Source organism: Neovison vison, chromosome 5 (genome assembly GCF_020171115.1).
Source record: "Neovison vison isolate M4711 chromosome 5, ASM_NN_V1, whole genome shotgun sequence".
Taxonomy (NCBI): domain Eukaryota; kingdom Metazoa; phylum Chordata; class Mammalia; order Carnivora; family Mustelidae; genus Neogale; species Neogale vison.
The window spans coordinates 163,124,578-163,144,672 of NC_058095.1; the positions used below are offsets into that span (position 1 = coordinate 163,124,578).

General features: G+C 40.7%; 1 protein-coding gene across 1 annotated transcript in view; it reads left to right on the plus strand.

Annotated features, from left to right (window-relative positions):
* Window positions 1–593: 593 nt before the first annotated feature.
* TNFSF13B (TNF superfamily member 13b) overlaps window positions 594–20,095 on the plus strand; it is a 32,681-nt gene continuing 13,179 nt past the window's right edge. The window contains exons 1-3 of the mRNA XM_044250699.1: window positions 594–944; window positions 1,060–1,147; window positions 17,391–17,447. Coding sequence (XP_044106634.1) covers window positions 594–944; window positions 1,060–1,147; window positions 17,391–17,447 — 496 coding nt within the window. The remainder of the gene's footprint in view (window positions 945–1,059; window positions 1,148–17,390; window positions 17,448–20,095) is intronic.

A 20,095-nucleotide genomic window follows, 5' to 3' on the forward strand; every position in this document is an offset into this window, starting at 1 on the left:
CGGTGGCCGCCGGTGCCTCCTCGGGGACCGCCTGTTTCCTCCCTCGAGACCGTTCCTATATCGTTCTCCGGCTGGGACTGTTCACGGCCAGCCCTGAGCTTGTCTGACCTGCACATTCATTACTCTGACTCCGGCAGAACCTGAACATTCCTGCCCTCCGGCGGTCTGGCCCCGCGCCCCGAGGCAGCAGCTCCGGCCGTGCCACCCAGAGCTGGTCCCGCACCTGCACGGCCGCGGGGCTCTCCCCGGCGGGCCAGCCCGCACCCCGCTCCCGGCACACCAGGGGCCTGTGTGTGTGTGTGTGTGTGTGTGTCTTGAGATGCCATTGAAATTCTTACAAAAACTGAAAGTGAAATGAGGAAATGATTGGGCAATCGGATTGAAGCGCCGGTGCCGGGAAGACCTATCCTGCGGCGGGGCCAGGACGCGGCCGGGCGGGCGGAGGGGAGCGCAGGCGAGCTGTCCTGAGGGCGACCGCAGGGCCAGGCCCCCGAGTCAGTGTAGGACACCAGCGAGCACAGCTCACAGGAAATGAGCCATTCCCTGCGCTTGCTTACTCGAAAGGCCCGAACCTTCAAAGTTCCAGGAGGGCCATGGCTGGCTGCGCAGGCCGGCAGTCACGCCTCGCTCCCTGCCTGGAGAGGGGAGAAGAAATGAAACTGGAGGAGTGTGTCTCCATCCTCCCCCTGAAGGAAAGCCCCTCTGTCCCAGTCTCCAAAGATGGAACGCTGCTGGCCGTGACCTTGCTGCTGGCCCTGGCGGCCAGCTGCCTCTCGGTGCTGGCGTTCTGCAGGGTGGCCGCCCTCCAGGCCGAGCTGGGGAGCCTCCGGGCGGAGCTGCGGGAACTCCACCGGGCTGAGCGGCTGCCGGGCGCCCCCCAGGCCGGAGCCGCAGCCCCCAGGGCAGCCGTGCGGGAGGCCCCAGCTGTCCCCTCGGCTCTCAAAGTGAGTTTGCAGCAGCTGCCTCCTCCGACCTCCGGCCGTGGGTGGGCTCGCCCCGCACAGCTGCCTCCCGCACCTCAGCTGTCTTTGCAGTAACTTGGGGTTTTTCTCTTCTTAGGGGATCTTCGCACCACCCGCTGCAGGAGGGGGCAACTCCAGCCAAAGCCGCAGGAACACGCGTGCCCTTCAGGGTCCAGAAGAAGCAGGTAGGTTTCCGGCACAGGAGCATCTGGGAGTCAGGGAGCCCGTGTCCACAGGTGTGGAGGACGGTCTTTGCTCTGGGGCCCGGGAGCCGGCCCCGGGCACGGAGACCGTGGAAGTTGCATCTAAACCAGGGAGGCTTTTAGGCACAACTGGTGCACAGCACGTCTGTCCTCCAATGAGCAGGGTGTGAGGGCTGAGCTGTCCCGTGAGCAGAGAGGAGGAGGCACGAGCCGCGTAGTCCTCCTCGTAGATCATGCCTGTGTCAGAAACTGGGTCCAGCCCTGCGGGGAGAAAGCGCCGCGTGTTAGTGCAGATTCTGTATACCTGAGTCCAGAAAGCCAGGGCAAGGAGAACACTTCCTGAGGGCGCATGGCGGTCCTGCAGCCCAGGGAAGCTCCAACCACAGCAGGTGTGTGTTTGTGATTTCTTTCATTGCCTTCATTTTTTTTTTTTTTAAAAGTTCATTTTACACACACACACACACACACACATTTTAAAGCTTCTCTTTAAGGCTTTTCCAGGAAATCCACACATTTATAATCTTGTAAGAGTTCTCCAGTGATTCCTGCCTTTGTTCATGTCCCACTTATTCCCAGAGTCCCAGAGTCCCAAGCCTCGGATTGGGCAGGGCCTCCCAAAATGCTCGATTCTAGTTCCTGCACTTCAGAGATGAAAAAGAGCATTTGCATTACATTCAGTAGCATCACTACTTAGGAAATCCGTGGTATCGTTTCCCGTGTCTGGAGCACACAGTGTGTCGGACAGGTATGTGCTACCATAGCCATTGTCACGGCTACTGTGTCCTTAAACACTTACCCTGTGTCACGGCTACTGTGTCCTTAAACACTCACCCTGTGTCACGGCTACTGTGTCCTTAAACACTCACCCTGTGTCACGGCTACTGTGTCCTTAAACACACCCTGCCCGTGAGGCCGCAGGACAGGTGTAGCTGTGTGGGTACAGGTGTGTGTTTGGGGAGGGAAGGGCCCTGACTTACCCACCAAGTGCTTCTCCGTCAGACTACACACTCATACACACTCACACACACTCACACACATACATACATTAGATGCTCTGGCTGGAAACTCTTTTCACTACCTGCCTTGTTCATGGGCAAAATTCTTAACCTATAAAACCATGATTTTTATGTCTTATCAAAAGCAGATGGGTTGAAACATATATAAACTAGGAAGCACTAATATTTTTATTATACTTTAATAAATGAATTACTTTCATACTTTGCATTTTACCTGTATTTCCTACATAATTGAAAAAATACAACATAAACTGTGGTATATTTTTGTGTTTACTTATCATACAATAAGCCTTTTCCCTACTTCTAAGTAATTCCATATTAGTTTGCTATATCATACAGTTATTTAATGTGACCACTTCCCAAATTTGGTGCAGGTCTCTTGTTTCTGAATTACATGTTTCACTTAAATTCTGTAGATAGACTATCAGAGCTAAAAGAGGATGAACGTCTTTACCACCCTTGCTGCCTCTCGCCCTTTAGCTTTCAAAATGACTTATGAATGTACACAGTCAGAAATGTCGTGGACGGGTTCTCCACATTCTTACAGCATCTTATCTGTTAAATTTTATTTTAGCTAATTTAGTGGTTATAAAACTATCTCAAATGTAATTTGTTGCTTGCTTACAAAGAAGAATTTCTTTCTGCATATTTGGATAATTTCTAATTTTATGTCCTGCTAATTTTTATTCATAACTTCCCTCATTTGTCCTAATTTTTCTTTGTAATTTTGAAGAAACTATGTTAGACATACTGCTTATCAAAATTTTGCTGTAAATATTTTCACAATATTTTACTTCTTTTTTTAAATTGTATAGAGATTTTGTCTGTGTATTTAATATGATAAAATTTCCCTTTTCATCTTCTCTAATACATTAAAGCTAAATACATTAAAGTTAAAATTGTATTTATTCAAAATCTCTTACGTAGCCTATTCTTTTTGCTGCTACTTTGACTTTTTTATAACTTGGTGTTTAAGTTTGGTTTTTAACTCCTTAATCCTCCTGGCATTCATTTGGTAGATCATGTCTACTAGCTTTAACTTCCCCTTTTTTCTTTTATTTTCTCCTTCCAAATTACTGCTAAATATCTCAACTAAATTTATTGGATGATTTTTCTAACTTGTTTGCATTGGGCAGCTTACTGTATTGTATTAAGTTTCTCATATATAGTTGAATCTATTTTGGACTGTCTTTTCATTGATTTATTATTCTATTTATCTGTATTAAATAAAATACTCAAGTATTTTGTCATATAATGAGCTTTATATCTAGTACCTCAGTCTTCTTCAACCTCTATGTTAGTATTCCCAGCCTCCGCACATTAGTTTTACAAATAAACCTTAACTTGACCATCTCAAAGAGGGTATGGGGTCTTTATAGCAGATTGAAGAAGAAAGGATATTGAGTAAGAAATTAATTAACTTCCAGAGTTCCACTTCCCCCAAATACCCTCTGTTCTATTTTAAAATTTCCTCCCATGTGCAGATTTTTACAAATTTGTGATTTTATGGCATCCAAAAATTAAGTACTGGTTAAAAATTTCCCTAAATAATTTGTAATTGTTAGAAAGTTTGGAAAGTAATACAAAATTCTATCGAGTGAATGAGAATTTACCCAGTTTCCCAAGTCCAGATGGAATTGCTATTGTCATTATCGTGGTTTGCCTGAGCTGTTTTTTAGACCTTTCATAAAATGCATGTATCTGCATGGTATATGTGTGTACAGTATGTATAAGAATTCATCATATATATGTATGGTTAATGTAGCAGTAAATAGTATCTCTCTCTCTCTACACACGCACACACACACACACACACACACACACTCAACATTCATAGATCCGAGATGGAAGGCTTGAAGAGGAGAACCTCGGGGACAGTCAGATTTACTTTTCCTCATTCATGAAACTGGGTGGAATGCTGTTTTAGACACTATCGTTTTGTGCAGGGAAAATAAATTTTGTTTAGCACGACCAAATTAATGTATCTATAACCAACAGGTTGATCCAAAACTCCTTGATTTTTTTTTCCTCTGTTCAGTACGGTCCTTTTTTGGAATTGAGGAAATTCTGAATCTATGCAGCTTTCTTTGTTTTTTGTTTGTTTGTTTCTATTCTAGTTCTAATTTATTTTTTAAAGATACTTGTTAATTTATTTATTTGAGAGAGAGAGAAAGAGAGACAGACCATGAGCTGGAGGGGTGGGGTCAGAGAGAGAGACACAAGCAAACTCACCGCTGAGCTGGGTGCCCAACTCAGACTCGGGGCTCAATCCCAGGACCCTGAGGTCACGACCTGAGCCAAAACCAAGAGTTGGATGCTTAGCCCTGAGCCACCCAGGTGCCCCTAGTTCTGTTTGTTTGTTTGTTTGTTTTAGTATTTTATTTTATTTTTTTTAATTTATTTATTTTCAGAAAAAACAGTATTCATTATTTTTTCACCACACCCAGTGCTCCATGCAATCTGTGCCCTCTATAATACCCACCACCTGGTACCCCAACCTCCCACCCCCCCACCACTTCAAACCCCTCAGATTGTTTTTCAGAGTCCATAGTCTCTCATGATTCACCTCCCCTTCCAATTTACCCCAACTCCCTTCTACTTTCAAAGTATCCATTCATGTGCTTATTTATTAGTTTTCTATATACATTCTAGAACCATTGACATTTTTTGTTGGAACTTTATAAAAATTGTAACTCTGAAGAAGAAAATGAATTTTCACACTGTTTAATTGCTTAGCCATCTCTTTATTAAATATCAAATTTTAAATTTCCTAATTAGATAGAATTTTCCTTGTATAGGTTTTATTATTCTTTCATAGTTAATTATAAAAGAGGTTTTGTTGTGATTTCAAAGTCCTGGGATTTTCAAATAGGTTGTTAAACTCTTTGAGAAGGTACAGAATTGTCAAGAAATAATGCAGCATCCGATCTCATTGTTAGTTTTAAGCCACATCCACACACTTATTGGATTTATACTTAATAGAATTACAGTATTTTTTCAGATTTTGTTTTTAGGATCCTCTGCTTTCTATACTCAGTATCACTGTGCTGTCACTTTGTGTCAGAAAGGTTCAGAGCTAAGTACTGCTCAGTAATATGCCAGACTGCTGTGCATTTTTACTTCTCTGTAAATCCAACCTTGATGTCAGCAGGCACTACGGCTTTATCGCGTGTCTATCTAATTTGTAAGTAAACTCCGGCGTGTCGGGCTAGAAAGCTGCAGGTCGTCAGCACTCAGCACTCCTGGCGTCACGTATCACCTGCGGGAGGTTTGTACATGTCCTGTCTGTCCAGCTAGAGACCAGAGGCTCCTGTGCTCTGGGTCCTGTGTCTCTGGCGCATTCGTCATGATACTTGCACACAGAGGTGTTCTGTGAATATTTGCTGATGGATTTTGGGCTCGTGAAGCAGTAAGATGCAATGATTTGGCGTCCCTGGAAGGGGGGGGTTTCCCCATATTTCTTCATTTCTCAGGTTTTGATCAGAGGCTGTGTTATGCAGTTCTTTAACTTGACATTTGAAACAGCCGACTCACCGAAGGATGAGTCTGACAGCAAGGCTGGAGTTGCAGGGGGCACCTGGGGACCCCTTGCCCCAGACCTTCTTGGTTTACCAGATAGAGGCACAATTAGGGCTCGCTGAAGAAACTTTCATATTCAACAACCTGTGTGACTAATTTTGTGGATTTCTGTCCTTATTTAATGCTTTGGTTCTAATTGAAATATTATTTACGTACGGAAAAGGGCACAGATCGTAAGGGTACGTCCTGGGGAGAGTTCCCGGAATAAACGTGAGGTGGAGGGCGGACATCACCGTCAGCCCCCAGGCCCCCCAAGGGCGAATTCTGCTCTTCTGTAGTTGTACTGTTTGGGTGCTTGGCTCCGGTTTTGTTTTCCTTAATTGTGTTGTTTCAAATGGAGGCCTTACTAGGTTTCTGTATTTCATAAGATAATTCCTGATTGTAATATAACAAACAGAAATGTGGGGAAATCCAGGATCAAAGAATTGCCAAATGGCTCAGATTAGCCCAAAGTTCACTTTTCAGCCCCTAAGTGTATTTGGAGATATTCCCAATTAAAACTATTAACTAAAGTTATCTAGCTTTGAAATATTCCTGTTAGTTTCTTCACAAATGGAATCATCATGATACCTGTAGTCAGCTCTCATCTAACGGTCCCGTCCACTCAGAGAACGTGGAGATGACCATACTAGGAGCCATCAAGAGAAAGGGTTCTTGCCAATGGGTCGCTACTGAGCTAAAACCAGGTTTTATTAATAAAATCAGGTAACCTTTATATCTTCCCCTTGTTATTCAGGAGGGAATTTAAAAGTTATTAGAATTGCATGTGTTTTAGATTATAGAAATACAGAATGTATTTTTATTGATTGTGTGTATCATACTCATCTCAAGTTATAAGACTAAAACGGTGTTGAAAACATGAACAAAATGTAAAACCAAGAATAGGGAAAAATTATCCATATTTCATCTTGTAAATATCTGTTGTAAGATTTTGGCCAATCTACTTTCAGTTATTTTTCTCCATTTTCAACCCACTGAGCCACCCAGGTATTTTTCTCCATTTTTAAATAAATGGTTCTTGGTTTGGAAGTATTTTAGAATAAAAAAAAAGTTGCAGATAATACAAAGAGTATTACAGAGAGTTACCATATACCTCCCATCGAGAATCTCCTTTAATTTATATTACTATACTTTGTCACAACTAAGAAACCAACACTGGTATTTAACAAGTAACTGAACTGCATATTTGAGGGTTTTTTCTTTAACCATAGTCCATCTCCTTTGCAAGGAAAGATGGGAGATCTGATGGGTCTATAACATCGAGTCTTTGTTTCATTGACATTTCTGGGTTGGCTGGATCTTACAAGACTATAGAAAGAAATTCGAAAGTATATTCAATATAGAACTCAATCATCCAGGCCACCTGGGTAGCTCAGTCATTAAGTGTCTGCCTTCAGCTCAGGTCATGATCCCAGAGTCCTGGGATCGAGCCTCCCATCGGGCTCCCTGTTTGGTTGGACGTCTGTTTCTCCCTCTCCCACTTTCCCTGCTTGTGTGTGCTCTCTCACTGTCTCTCTCTCTCTCTCTCTCTCTCTCTGTCAAATAAGTAAATAAAATCTTAAAAAAAAAAAAAGAACTCAATCAACCACTTTGTACCAGAATCAGGTTAACTGGTGCCTCTTCCCCAGTAAGGGTGTGTTCCCTCCTAGAACAGAAACAGCTGGCTGCTGTCTTGGTGATCTTTGACCAAAATCTTCCCTGAGTGCTATTTCCCCCCACCCCCCCCCCCCCGCTTCAATAGTGACTTCTTTTTCAGTGTTGCAAGAGCTGGCTTCTGTTCAGTTTCCAAAAAAGTAATAAAATAAAATAGTGATCTCATAACCAAATCTCTGAACCCTGTTCTTGTCAAGTTTAAAGTTTTGGGAAACAGAAGAGCCAGGAAGTGAGTCAATCAAATCAGCCAGAAGCGATGTCTCATACCTTCCATGCAGGCCACAGGCCCGTTAGGTCTCAAGCACTGTTCTAGGTGTGGGTGTTGATCAGAAAACACAACAGTTTCCTGCCCACTGGAGATTACGTTATAGCGAGGTAGAAAGACACAGAAAGTAGTCAATAGACACAATTAATGAATAGATTACTAGATACCAGAAAATGGCACAGATCATGGGAAAGTACAGTATCTTGGGCAGGGGTTCATGGAACGGGCAGCATGAAGGGTGGGGAGGAGGGAGAGTGTGCATCAGGGAGGCCGGGATAAGTCTTTCTGTTTCTCCTCGAAGGTTCATTAATTCTTTATACTTTCAACTTTAAAAAGAATTGCAGAAATGGGTTGATATTTTAAAAATAAATTCATAATCTTGGGGAATAAGGTCTCATTAATAATGCTGTAGGATAGGATAATGTTAGTTTCGATGTTTATTATTTTTATGAGTCAAGTCCTATTTAAAAGAATGGTATCAAACAGCTGCACTTTTGTTGTGGTTGGATTTTCTTTTAAAAGGGATTCTTGGGGATCCTCCGTGGCTGTCACTTAACTTTGGGCTTCCGCTCAGATCATGATCTCAGGGTCATGAGATCGAGTCCCACTTCAGGCTCCACGTTCAATGCGGAGTCTGCTTGAGATAATGTCTCTCCCTCTCTTTCGGCCTCTGCCTCCACTTGCATGCACACACTCTCTTTTTCTCTCTCAAATAAATAAAATCTTTTTTAAAATTTTAAAAGAAAACAAAAGATATTCTCATTTCTTAGAAAAGAAACAGGTTTTGCTCAAAACTAGAGGAAACATCCACTGTGCCAAGGTCTGAGGTGGGCACTCCAGAAATACAGAAAAGGGGAGGGAGAATCTAAGTTATTGGGTGTGTTGCACTCACACACTCTGGGTTGGGCTCTGTGGGTCTATGACACCGCGTACCATTCACCTTCTCGGTAACCCCTGTTAGGTTGGCGTTACTGTCTTCATTGTAGGTGAGAGAATTGAAGCCAAGACATCACCAGTCCCTTACCTTCACAAGCTAAATACTGAGTTGGATAAATTTTAAAAAATTAACGTAAATTTTAAAACACAGTAATCAATAAGCTCTTTACCTTTTACAAAGCACATGTAAAGTACGACTCCTGTTGGTTCTCACAGCAACGCAATGAAGTAGATATTTTTATTCTTATTACACAGAGAAGAAAAAATATTTTAACGTTAAGTGTTAATCTCATGATTAAACAGCTAAGTTGGTTTGAGAACTAACATTTGAATCCATTATATACTGACTACTAAGTCTGAGTTTTTTTTTTCCATTGTGCGAGTGGTATGTCTTAACATTCAAGTAATATAACAGATTTGACAAAAAAAAAACAAAACAAAACAAAAAAAAAAAAACTGTTGGGCCCCCAAGAGGCCTAGACTGTTACTAACATGAGTACCAACAGGAGGCCATTAAGCTATGGTATACTAGGATGTGAGATCAGACCACAGACTGACCGATGATGGACACCATGATGGATAAGAGCTGAGCTGAGTTTTGAAGTATGAGTCAATTGGGGGAAGGGGAGACAGTATCCCAGGGAAAGGGATCAGGGATGGCTCAGGCAGAATATAGGCCAGCATCTTGACATTGCTCCTTTGCTTGGATTTTTGCAAAGGAACACTGATGGAAGTGTTTTCACACGTTCAGGTTTCCTCCTCCTCCTCCTATGGCTGGGCCTTTTGGGGTAGACAGGGAGACTACCACAGGTGACTGCGCAGTGACAGCTTCTGACACTGGCTGAGAAGTCACTCTTCACAGCTCATTCTGTTTCTCTTCTGTCTGCCACACTAGGACTTCTTCTGGGAAATAGAGAGTGAGAAATTTTAGAGAAATACTACACAACCATTTGCTTCAAAAAATATTATAGTGTACTATGATTCTACAAAAGAAAATTCAAAATCTTTATTATTGAGGATTATTTGTTATGGAAAATGTTTTTTGTATAACCCTGGGATTATAACCAAGGATTTATTGTTAGATGGTCCAGATGTCAGTGGTTGTTTCTCTTTTATGAAATCTATTTTCCCTAAGCATTAATTTAGTTTGATATAATGTATATTATAAAGTTGGATGTAAGGATGAAGTTTCAAAGAACCATTTGGAAAAGGTGGATATTATTATAATGTCTATTTTTGTTCTAAATGTTTGAACAATATTCTGGTTTCTCTTCAGATAGTATAAATTTTTTTGCCTTTTACTAAATTGTTGCATGGGTTTTCTTTCATTTTTTCTAGTCTGACATAAGCCAGACCCCGTGCAGATTTGTAAATGGTGCTCCTTAACATCAAGTGTCAGCCTAGGGAGAGAGACAGTAATAGAAACAATTAGGATGTATAGTGAAATGTTATTTCAGTAGATGTTTGCGCAAAGTGTAGTGGGATCCAATATTTAGCAGGAAGAATGAGGGAAAGAATGGATATTTTGTCTGAGCCCTGAAGGATGGATGGGTTTCTCCAGATGCCAAGGTGAGGAGTGTGTAGCCAAGGGAATGGCAGACACATAGTCGCAGTTGGAGCTCCGTTCTGCAAGGGGTGGAGGTGCTAAGGTCCTGGGGTCATGAAGGTTCTTGGGTTTGTGTACAAGGGAATCCCACTGAAGGAGTTAGAAACGTTGGAAGGACAAGATCAAATTCAGGCTTAGGAAGGCCAATCTGGAAGAAACGCAAGAAATGGAGTGGAAATGGCAGAAAAGAGAAGAGGCCCAGCTCAGTGGGCAGGTGCTGTCGTCCAGAGCAGTGAGGGTGGAGTTCTGCACCACCTGCCATGCTTGTCCTGTCCTTGCTTATCATCCCCTCCCTGTCTCTGTCTCTGTCTCTCCCCCTTCAGCCATACTAGCTGTGCCCCTCCAACCTCAGCCTTTACGTATACTCATGACGATTAGTTTCGACTGGAATGTTCCTACCCCCTTCTTTCTTCTGACTTCAGTTTAACCACCCCATTCTGAGAAACCTTCCTTATCTCTCTTGAAACTTCAATTCTATATTTGTGACGCTGCTCATACCTGTTCTCCATGGACATAGGGATGCTCCATGGGTATAGGGATTGTGTCTCCTCTGTTTCTTTCCTTTTCCTTTTCCTTATCCCTTTCCTCTCCTCTCCTCTCTTTTCCTTTCCTTCCTTTTCTTTCTTTCTTTCTTTCTTTCTTTCTTTCTTTTTTCTATCTGGAGCACAACATGTGGCCTAAATTTAGTGTTCAGTAAAATTATTGAATGAGATAAATAACAGACAGAATCCAAACTGAGCAAAACTTGAAAATTCAAACCATTAGAACTGGGTTATTTTCTGGGTTTCAAGATGGCAAGGGAAGGACTCAGCATGTTTACAAAGTGTCTCGTTTGGGCAGCTCAGAGGATAGTCATAAGCACTAAGAGAAAACAGAAGAGTGAGAGGTGTGTGTGTGAGGAACATAAAGAAATAGATTTGGGTCATGTTGAGTTTGAATCGTCACTGTGATATCCAGACAGAAGTGTCCAAAGGGGAGTCAAAGGTGTAAGAGCCAATTGGGCAACTCTCCGGTATCTTTCTTCAAACACTCATGTATATTTCTATCTTGGTTTTGAACTTCCTTGACTTCAAGTATGTTTGCGTGTTATGTCATGAAATTAATTTTCTTCTCTGGTAAGTTACTGATATCCAGTGCTTTATGCGTAGACACCATTAATAATGAGAAATATTCTAATAATTCAAAGAAGTCATGGCAAAAGAAAAAAAAATACCCTGTGGAGATGAGGACTCAACTACAAAATTAGTAATTTTAAATTAAAATAGTTCATCAATTGTAAAATGAAATAACCTATGAAGATGGCATTTTGTTTTCCTGGGTTTTGTTTTGTTCTGTTTGTGTTTTTACTCTTGGTGTTTATGAGGCAAGTCAGAGGGCTCCCATTTTACATATCTTACAGTTGCTTTAGACATAAAAGATGCTCACATTCTAAATGGTGTGTGACAATGTTAGTGCTTAGGACTCTGTACACACTCACACATACACACACGTTCCATTCAGATATCTTTATTTACTCCCGTTGACTATCGTGATTTCTGTGTTATTTTATCCACCTCTTTCCAAAACCCCCAAAGAACACCCCCCCCCACTTTGGTACTGCCTGAGGGCCACTGTAATGCTACCTACCATCTTTCTGAATTATCCAGAATGGAAAACTCGTTTTCATTATTAGCTTTTAATTCTCCTACAGACACACAATCGTTAGTCACAGACCTTTAATTCTTTTCCCCACAATCTATCTTGGACGCCATATTTATGGAACTGCTTCTGGGACCCGATCATCCACATATTACTTACTACCACTCAACAGCTGAACCTTCGCTTTCATTCTGTCTGCCTGACAATTGATTCTACACGAGAACGCGTGTATGACCTTCCTAAAGCACAACATGTATCAGATGGGCCCCCTCAAGTTTAAAAATTCCTGATTTAAAAAAAAAATTTCTATAAGGCAAATACATGCTTCTCAATTTAGCTCCCTAGAAATACTTTTAAAACTCCGCCTACTTCCAGTCCCGTCCATATTGCTACAAAAGTTGGGTATTCATCCTTTCTGATGGAGGCATAATACTCCATAGTGTATATGAGATTATGCTGAGTGAAATAAGTCAAGCAGAGAGAGTCAATTATCATATGGTTTCACTTATTTGTGGAGCATAACAAATATCATGGAGGACAAGGGGCATTAGAGAGGAGTAGGGAATTTGGGTAAATTGGAAGGGGAGGTGAACCATGAGAGACTATGGACTCTGAAAAACAATCTGAGGGGTTTGAAGTGGCGGGGGGGTGGGAGGTTGGGGTACCAGGTGGTGGGTATTATAGAGGGCACGGCTTGCATGGAGCACTGGGTGTGGTGAAAAAATAATGAATAATGTTTTTCTGAAAATAAATAAATTGGAAAAAAAAAAACTCCACCTACTTGTGTTGGCAAACTGTTTATCACTGGTCCACTAAAACTCTATAATCCAGTTTTTTTACCCCTAAATTCTTGTTTTCCCATTTCAGTGGAAATGTTTATCCCAAAATCATGCTTTCTTCAATTTCTTCATAAATCTATGTCCCTCATTAGGTCAATATTTAGATCTTTATGGGATTTCTCCTGGTTAGAATTTTCTAGCCACTGATTAATTATTCAAAACTAGTTCAAGAAAAATCAAACTGCATTTCTCATGACTTCCACATACTGAATGGTAAGGTATACAGAAATAGGAGAGAGGCACCTCCTTCAAAGGTTGGTGTGGTAAAGTAAGAAGACAAAAAGAAGAAGAAAGAGACCTCAGGAAAATGCAGGAAGGACATCTCCTCCAGCCTGAAGAGCTTGGGGAAAGTGTGAATGAGATGAGTAAGAAGGACTATGAAGGACAAGTAGGTGTGTGTCATATGGAGGGGGCAGATGTGATGGGAACAGCTTGGCATTTCCCACTGGAGTTACACATAATCTGCAATGATTACATTATTTATGGTGGTTTGTATTAGGTTGAGCTTTGTTGAAATAATGTACAATAAACCCAACTATAGTTTGAAAATGTTTAGTTCCAATAGAGAAGACAAAACAATAGATACTAGCAATTCCATAAACTTCCAAATCCCTTTTCCTAATTAAATGGTGTTTGGATGTGATATAAATGTCGTACTTCAACAGATGGCTTTCAAACTCAAAATGTTTTCTGTATGGAAAGTATTTAAATTCTGTTCTGTGAGGATGGTTGGATTTTGTTATATCAACTATTGAGCAATAGCAATTATTTTTGTTCGAAAACTCTTAATTTAGGAATTCTCTTGCCATCAATATAATATTTTTCTATTAGAAATATTTTACAGGGACCCCTGGGTGGCTCAATCACTTAAGCATCTGCCTTCAGCTCAGGTCATGATCCTGGGATCCCAGGACTGAGCCCCACATCAGGCTCCCTGCTTGCCGGGGAGCCTGCCTTTCCCTCTCCCTCTGCCTGCTTCTCCCCTGTTTGTGAGCTTTCTCTTTCTCTTTCTAATAAATAAGTAAAATCTTTAAGAAAATAGAAACATTTTACACAAAGTTTAATGTTGTGAATAAATTTTAAGCTGTAAATTTGTACTTACCAAGATTAGTTATCCTTTTTTCACACATTATTATAATATAAAATATATATATTTAGAAATATGTGTGTCCCCATCAAACAAAGAAAGGTTTTAACACATGCTATCATGTTATTTAATTAAGAGGATAAATTATTCTCAAAGTTTCCATATTCCCTTCCACTGTAGTAGAGGGAGGGATGCACGCAAGATTTTTGAAAACCAGATACAACTGATAAACATGACAACTGTTACCAGCACTATGTTTCTAACATTAGATTGTGCATTCTCAGAACTCTTGTGAATGACTCTCTGTGCTACTGGGAGATAGGAAACAGCAGTATTTCTATTTGGACTCACTTTTTGTGAGCCATAATCTGTACTTTAAGATCAGACCTGTGTTGAATCGGAAAGTCTTACAGGATTGTGCTAGAGATAAGATGATAATGAACATCGGATTTCCTAAAATGGAAGAACGTGGGAGTGGAAAGCAGCACTGACCAAGTTGATGGGACCTGAGCAGCATTTCATGAGACCAGAGTGGGAAGTCCTCAAGTTAATTTCCATCAAAACTCCTTCAAAAGCCCAGTGACTTTCTCTGGAATAAGAAAAGTTAACGAGGGGCGTCTGGGTGGCTCAGTGGGTTAAGCCGCTGCTTTCGGCTCAGGTCATGGTCTCAGGGTCCTGGGATCGAGTCCCGCATCGGGCTCTCTGCTCAGCAGGGAGCCTGCTTCCCTCTCTCTCTCTGCCTGCCTCTCCACCTATTTGTGATTTCTCTCTGTCAAATAAATACATAAAATCTTAAAAAAAAAAAAAAAAGAAAAGTTAATGAATGGCACTGGCTTCAGCGAGTGTAATTCCAACACTGTTCTTGAACTTTTAACATTCCACTTTTCCTTTCTGAAGAGTATTTCTTGAAATTACTTTTCTCCCCGCAGTGTATTTTCTTCTAAAAGTTAGATTTCTGCTACTACATGAAGGAATAGGTCATTGTTTTTTAATGTGTAGGTTGTACCAGTTTTAGTGGGGTTGCAGAGATTAAAATTCAGATATCTTCTTATCAGTGGGTAGGGTCAAGGCATCACTGTAGGTAACTCTAAATAGAATGTGTAAGTCTTCTGTGGGGTGTTGGGTAAATAGTCAAGGAAAGGATTCATTGAAATCAGGAGTAATGTTTTAAAGATTTTCTTGTTTCTCTTTATCGGGTGGTCTTTACTCATTTGGTCTTCATGGCCTCCTAGTACCCTTCTTTATGTGCCCAGTTTATTAGGTTCAATACTGTGAACGAGAATAATGTTAGCACCGCTCTCATGATCATAGCCAAGACATATCTCGCAAGTATTGTGGGCCACGAAGAGTACTAAATATGCTACATGCTTTATCTCATTTAATCTCCATATGCACGTGCACATACAGCCCAGGAAAGATGGGACATTCAGAAATCTGACCTCAACTTTTGTCAACATCTGTCCTCATAGAACCTATCACGGTGCCCTATGAGTAGGGATTCCTTCAGAAGTGTTTGTGGGAAAGACAGGAACACGTTTAAGTAGGGCTGGGTGGGCTGCCCTAGACACTGTGCCCGTCCTTCAGACTTTCCTGCTATTGGTGTTTTGTTTCTCCCTTCCTTCACACCATCCTTACTCATGCCTCTTAATGATGCTTTTACGGTACTTTTTGTGGCAGAAGGTCTGCCGTAGTGACAGCACCAATGAGTCACATTTTCCCTGTGGCACAGACATGGCCACTGTCATTTTTCAGACCAATGAAAGAATTTCAGAGTCTCCAGAATGTTCTGCTCCTATTGAAATGATGAGATAAACATAAAAATATGTTAGAAAAGTTTCAAGGTCATAAAGGAATCATAGCTTTTTTTTTTTTTAAGACTTTATTTATTTGAGACAGAGAGAGAGCACGCACAAGTGGGGGTTGGTGGGGGGAGAAAGGGGCAGAGGGAGAGGGAGAAGCAGACTCCCCACTGAGGGGGGGATCTGACACAGGACTCGATCCCAGGACGCTGGGATCATGACCTGAGCCGAAGGCAGACACTTAACGACTGAGCCACCCAGGCGCCCCAAGAATGACAGCTTTTAATATTGTGTTTCCACTTTGAAATACCAAGGGTATTCTTCTTAGCAGGTTTTCTGATGTGATTACTCCCTGCACAGGTATCCTTTGAAGGCCTGTGTGCCTGTATAGCTTGGGGGTAGCTTACAACTGTTACATCTATGGGGTGTTGTGTTGTGAGTATTAACATGGAGAACGTTTTCAATTAATAAGTGAAGTAGGAATTCTCTGTGTCAAACTCTTAAAATGTGACCACAGAGACGCCTGTTTTTAAAGGATTACTTCAACTCTGAATAAAATACTTGCGGTAAGAAAAACTCTACACTAATATTTTCCTAATTAAAAATAGGCACGCTTAAATTACTGTTTCATATTTTTCACAGATATTTACTGCTCTGCTTCCTTTTCCCATAGGCAGGGTTCTCATTTTGCTTTCACCTGGGGGCTTCTGTCTTTGTTTGAGAGAAGCGTTCTCTGTGTCCTTGAATGCTGTCTGGAATATCATACACGTGATATGTGGTACAAATTGATGCTTCCCAGAAGCTTGACTGATTCTGCAGTTTCAGGGAAATCTCCCATTTTATTTTTAAAGATGCTCTCTTTCTTCTCTTCTTGGTCCAAGAGATATTACCCAAAGCCTGACTTTGGCTCCAAAGCGAAGCAGGCGGGGTCTCTATCTGGCCCCGTCAGTTTCCACCACAGGCCCCGAAACAAGCTGTTTACACTTTCCGGGACTTAGTTTCCCGTATGTCATTTTTAAGAGTTTTGTGAGGTCGCTTGTATTTATATCTGCTCAGTAAATGTTAGAAATTGTTTTTATTTTCAGGAATAGTCATTGTATTAGCAGTAACAGTGAATTACTATTTAATGTTAATTTTTCTTTGTTTCTGTTTTTGCTTTTTGTTTGATTGGTTGTTTTTATTTGTTTGTTTGTTTGTTTGTTTGTTGAGAGAGAGAGTCTGTGTGAGCTGGGGTGCCCGGGGTGGGGGGGAGTGGGGAGGGACAGAGAGAGAGAAGGAGAATCTCAAGCTGATTCCATGCCCAGTGCAGAGCCTCGATCTCATGAACCTGAGACCATGATCTGAGTCAAAATCAAGAGTCAGATGCTTAATTGATTGAGCCACCCAGGCTCTCCTTCATGATAGGCTTTTCTGAAACAAAAAAATCACTTTCACGTAGTCTGATAGTTTGGCTCATACGTATGATGGACGGGAAGATCATGTGATGATTACTAAACCAGCCTTCTGTCACCGCATGACCTTCGGGCAAGTTAGATTGAACTCTAAGGGTGATATACTTGCCATGTTCCAACAGCACATAGAGTTTTTCTAAACCATGAATTTCAAGAACATACTATATTTTAAGTAAAATTTATAAAAAAAAAATCTGGGCGTGGACATCATAAAGCAGTTTGAGAACAGTGAGCAGGCTCTGTTGGAAGCAGACTTGGTTTGGCGCTTCTGGAGGAGCACCTGTGCTCCCTGTGCACTCTGACCTCTCTTACTGTTGCTCGTCAAGTAACTAAAAGGATGTATTTTTGCCTTTCAGTCACTCAGGACTGCTTGCAACTGATTGCAGACAATGACACACCTACCATACGGAAAGGTAATGAGAGGCCCTCCCGTAACTTTTCTTACACGTTCGTCGCTTGTAAGACGGCATTCAGACTTCATCTCGAATCCACTGTCTGCCTGCAAACATCTCAGAATCAGATGTAGAATAAGAGCCTTCAATCTCTTCAAAACGGTTGAGGAATCCATGTTTAGGCTACTGTAATAATCTAACAAACAGAATTACCTTAAAGACACAAATACTTAGAAATGTAAAATAATTAGCCTATGATAGAACCAATACTAAGCCACGGTTAAGTTTTTGTTTTAAATTTTTAGAATCACTTTGGTTTCTCTGATGACTCAAGATCATTTTCATGAATATTAACTGGTTTTTGTTTTATTTAGGTTTTAGAACTCACAATAGGATGAGGATGAAACTGAACAAGTCATAAACCTTTTATATCAATTATTAGTGAATATGTAATTGTGCAAATGAACATGACACTGTTATGATAATCCAATGTGAAATGATTGCTTTGTATTTTGCGTGTATCAGTTGAAGACATGCGACGTTCTACTTACCGTGTGGGCTTTGGGGCTTCGCGAAGAGTCAGATGTGTACTGTTCTTGACCTTCATGGAATTTACCTTTTGATGAGGGGAAACAGGGAAAAAGCTAATGAACAAGTGAAATGTAAAATGATAAAATTAAGTGCAATGGGGAAAACTCCAGCAGGCGGGGGCCTGGGGAATGTCTGGGCTGTGAACCAGAACAGGGAGTTCATAAGTGTCAGAGGGCTAAGCTAGGAGCCGGGAATGGGGAAGCTAGAAGGAGCCCAGAGGATGGATTTGGATGGGCCTCTGTAATGAGTGCCAGGAGGGCTGTCTTACATCTGTATTTTTCTAAGTGGATGTAATTCTCCCAAATGTAGCACAAGTACTAAACTATTTGAAATCCTGTTATCATTTATCACTCTGCATTTTCCAAAGTTCTATCTTTGCAACTTTAATAGGAAGTGGACTGTTTGCTAAGAATTAAAATAAAGTCCAAAGAAGACCTTAAGGACCAAAGATAAAATTTTAAAAATATAACTTAGGGAAAGTTTGGTTTACACGTTTGGCCAAAACTAAAATGCTGCCCGTCACATGGAAAGATGAAGCTGCTTTTTGGTCCTGAGTGTAAGTCTCACAGAGGACTATGTGTGATGTCCCGGGTTGGTGGCTGCTCTCCACTGACCTCAGGTGCTTATCTGCATGCTTTACCCCTTAGACATGTAGGTTAGCCCGGTGAGACCGCAGGCCTTGAGCAACCTGGGACTGTTAGTCGTTAGCACCACTGCTTGCTGGTACCCGGTAAGGTCTGCTATGTTGTGTTTCCATTTTCACTTGCCTCACTATATTTTTTAACTTAAACTTCTGATTCCATCTGACCCATTAGTTGTTTGGGAGTGTGTTGTTTAATTTCCATGTACTTTTGAGTTTTCCTATTTTTCTCCTGTTACTTATTCCTACTTTCACATCATTGTGGTTAGAAAAAATACTTGATATGATTTCAGTCTTCTTAAATCTGTTCAAATTTGTTCGGTGCCCTAACATTTTATTTATCCTGGAGAATTTTCTTTGTGCGCTTAGATAGGATGCATATTCTGCTACTGTAGGATAGAATATTTGTATATCTGTTAAGTCCTTCTGGTCTGTAGTGTTGTTCAAGCACACCATTTCTTTACTTATTTTCTTTTGGATGACCTATCCATTATTGAAAGTAGGGTATTGAATTCTCCTACTCTTACTGTGTTGCTGTCTATTTCTCATTTCAAATCTGTTAGTATTTGCTGTATACATTAGGGGCTTCAGTGTCTATATATATATCTATATATATCTATATATATATATAAAACAAGTACATATATTCTTGTTATACCCTCTTGATGAATTGATCCACTTGTCATCATATAATGACCTTCTTTATCCCTTGTGACATTTTGTTACTTGAAGTCTATTTTGTCTAATATAAGAATAGCCACTTCTTGTCTTTTTTGTTTACCATTTGTATGAAATCTCATTTTCCAGCCCTTCACTCTGAGTGTCCTTAAAACTGAAGAGAGTTTTTTGTAGGCAGAATAAGGTTGGATTTTCCCTTCAATTCATTCAGCCACTCTATGCCTTTTGATTGGGAAATTTAATCCATTTACATGTAAAGTAGTCATTGATAATGAGGACTTATTATCTTCCTTTTGTTAATTATTTTATGTCTGTTTTTTAGTTCCTTTCTTCCTTTCTTCCTCTCTTCTTCCTCTCTTGATGTCTTCCTTTGTGGCTTTGTGTATTGTTATGTCTTCATCCTTTATCTTTGTATCTTTGTATTTTTGGGTGTCTACTACAGGTTTTTAAATTTGTGTTTACCATATCACTTACATAAAGCCATTTAGTTACAGTAGTTTATTTTAAGCTGATAAGAATTTATCAGCTTTGTGTATTTGTTATGTCTTCATCCTTTATCTTTGTATTTTGGGTGTCTACTACAGGTTTTTAAATTTGTGTTTACCATATCACTTACATAAAGCCATTTAGTTACAGTAGTTTATTTTAAGCTGATAAGAATTTAACTTTGATTTAGATCTTTTTATATTGTGTGTCTATTAACAAACTACTATAGTTATAATTCTTTTAGTACTTTGTCTTTTAATTTTTATACTAGAGT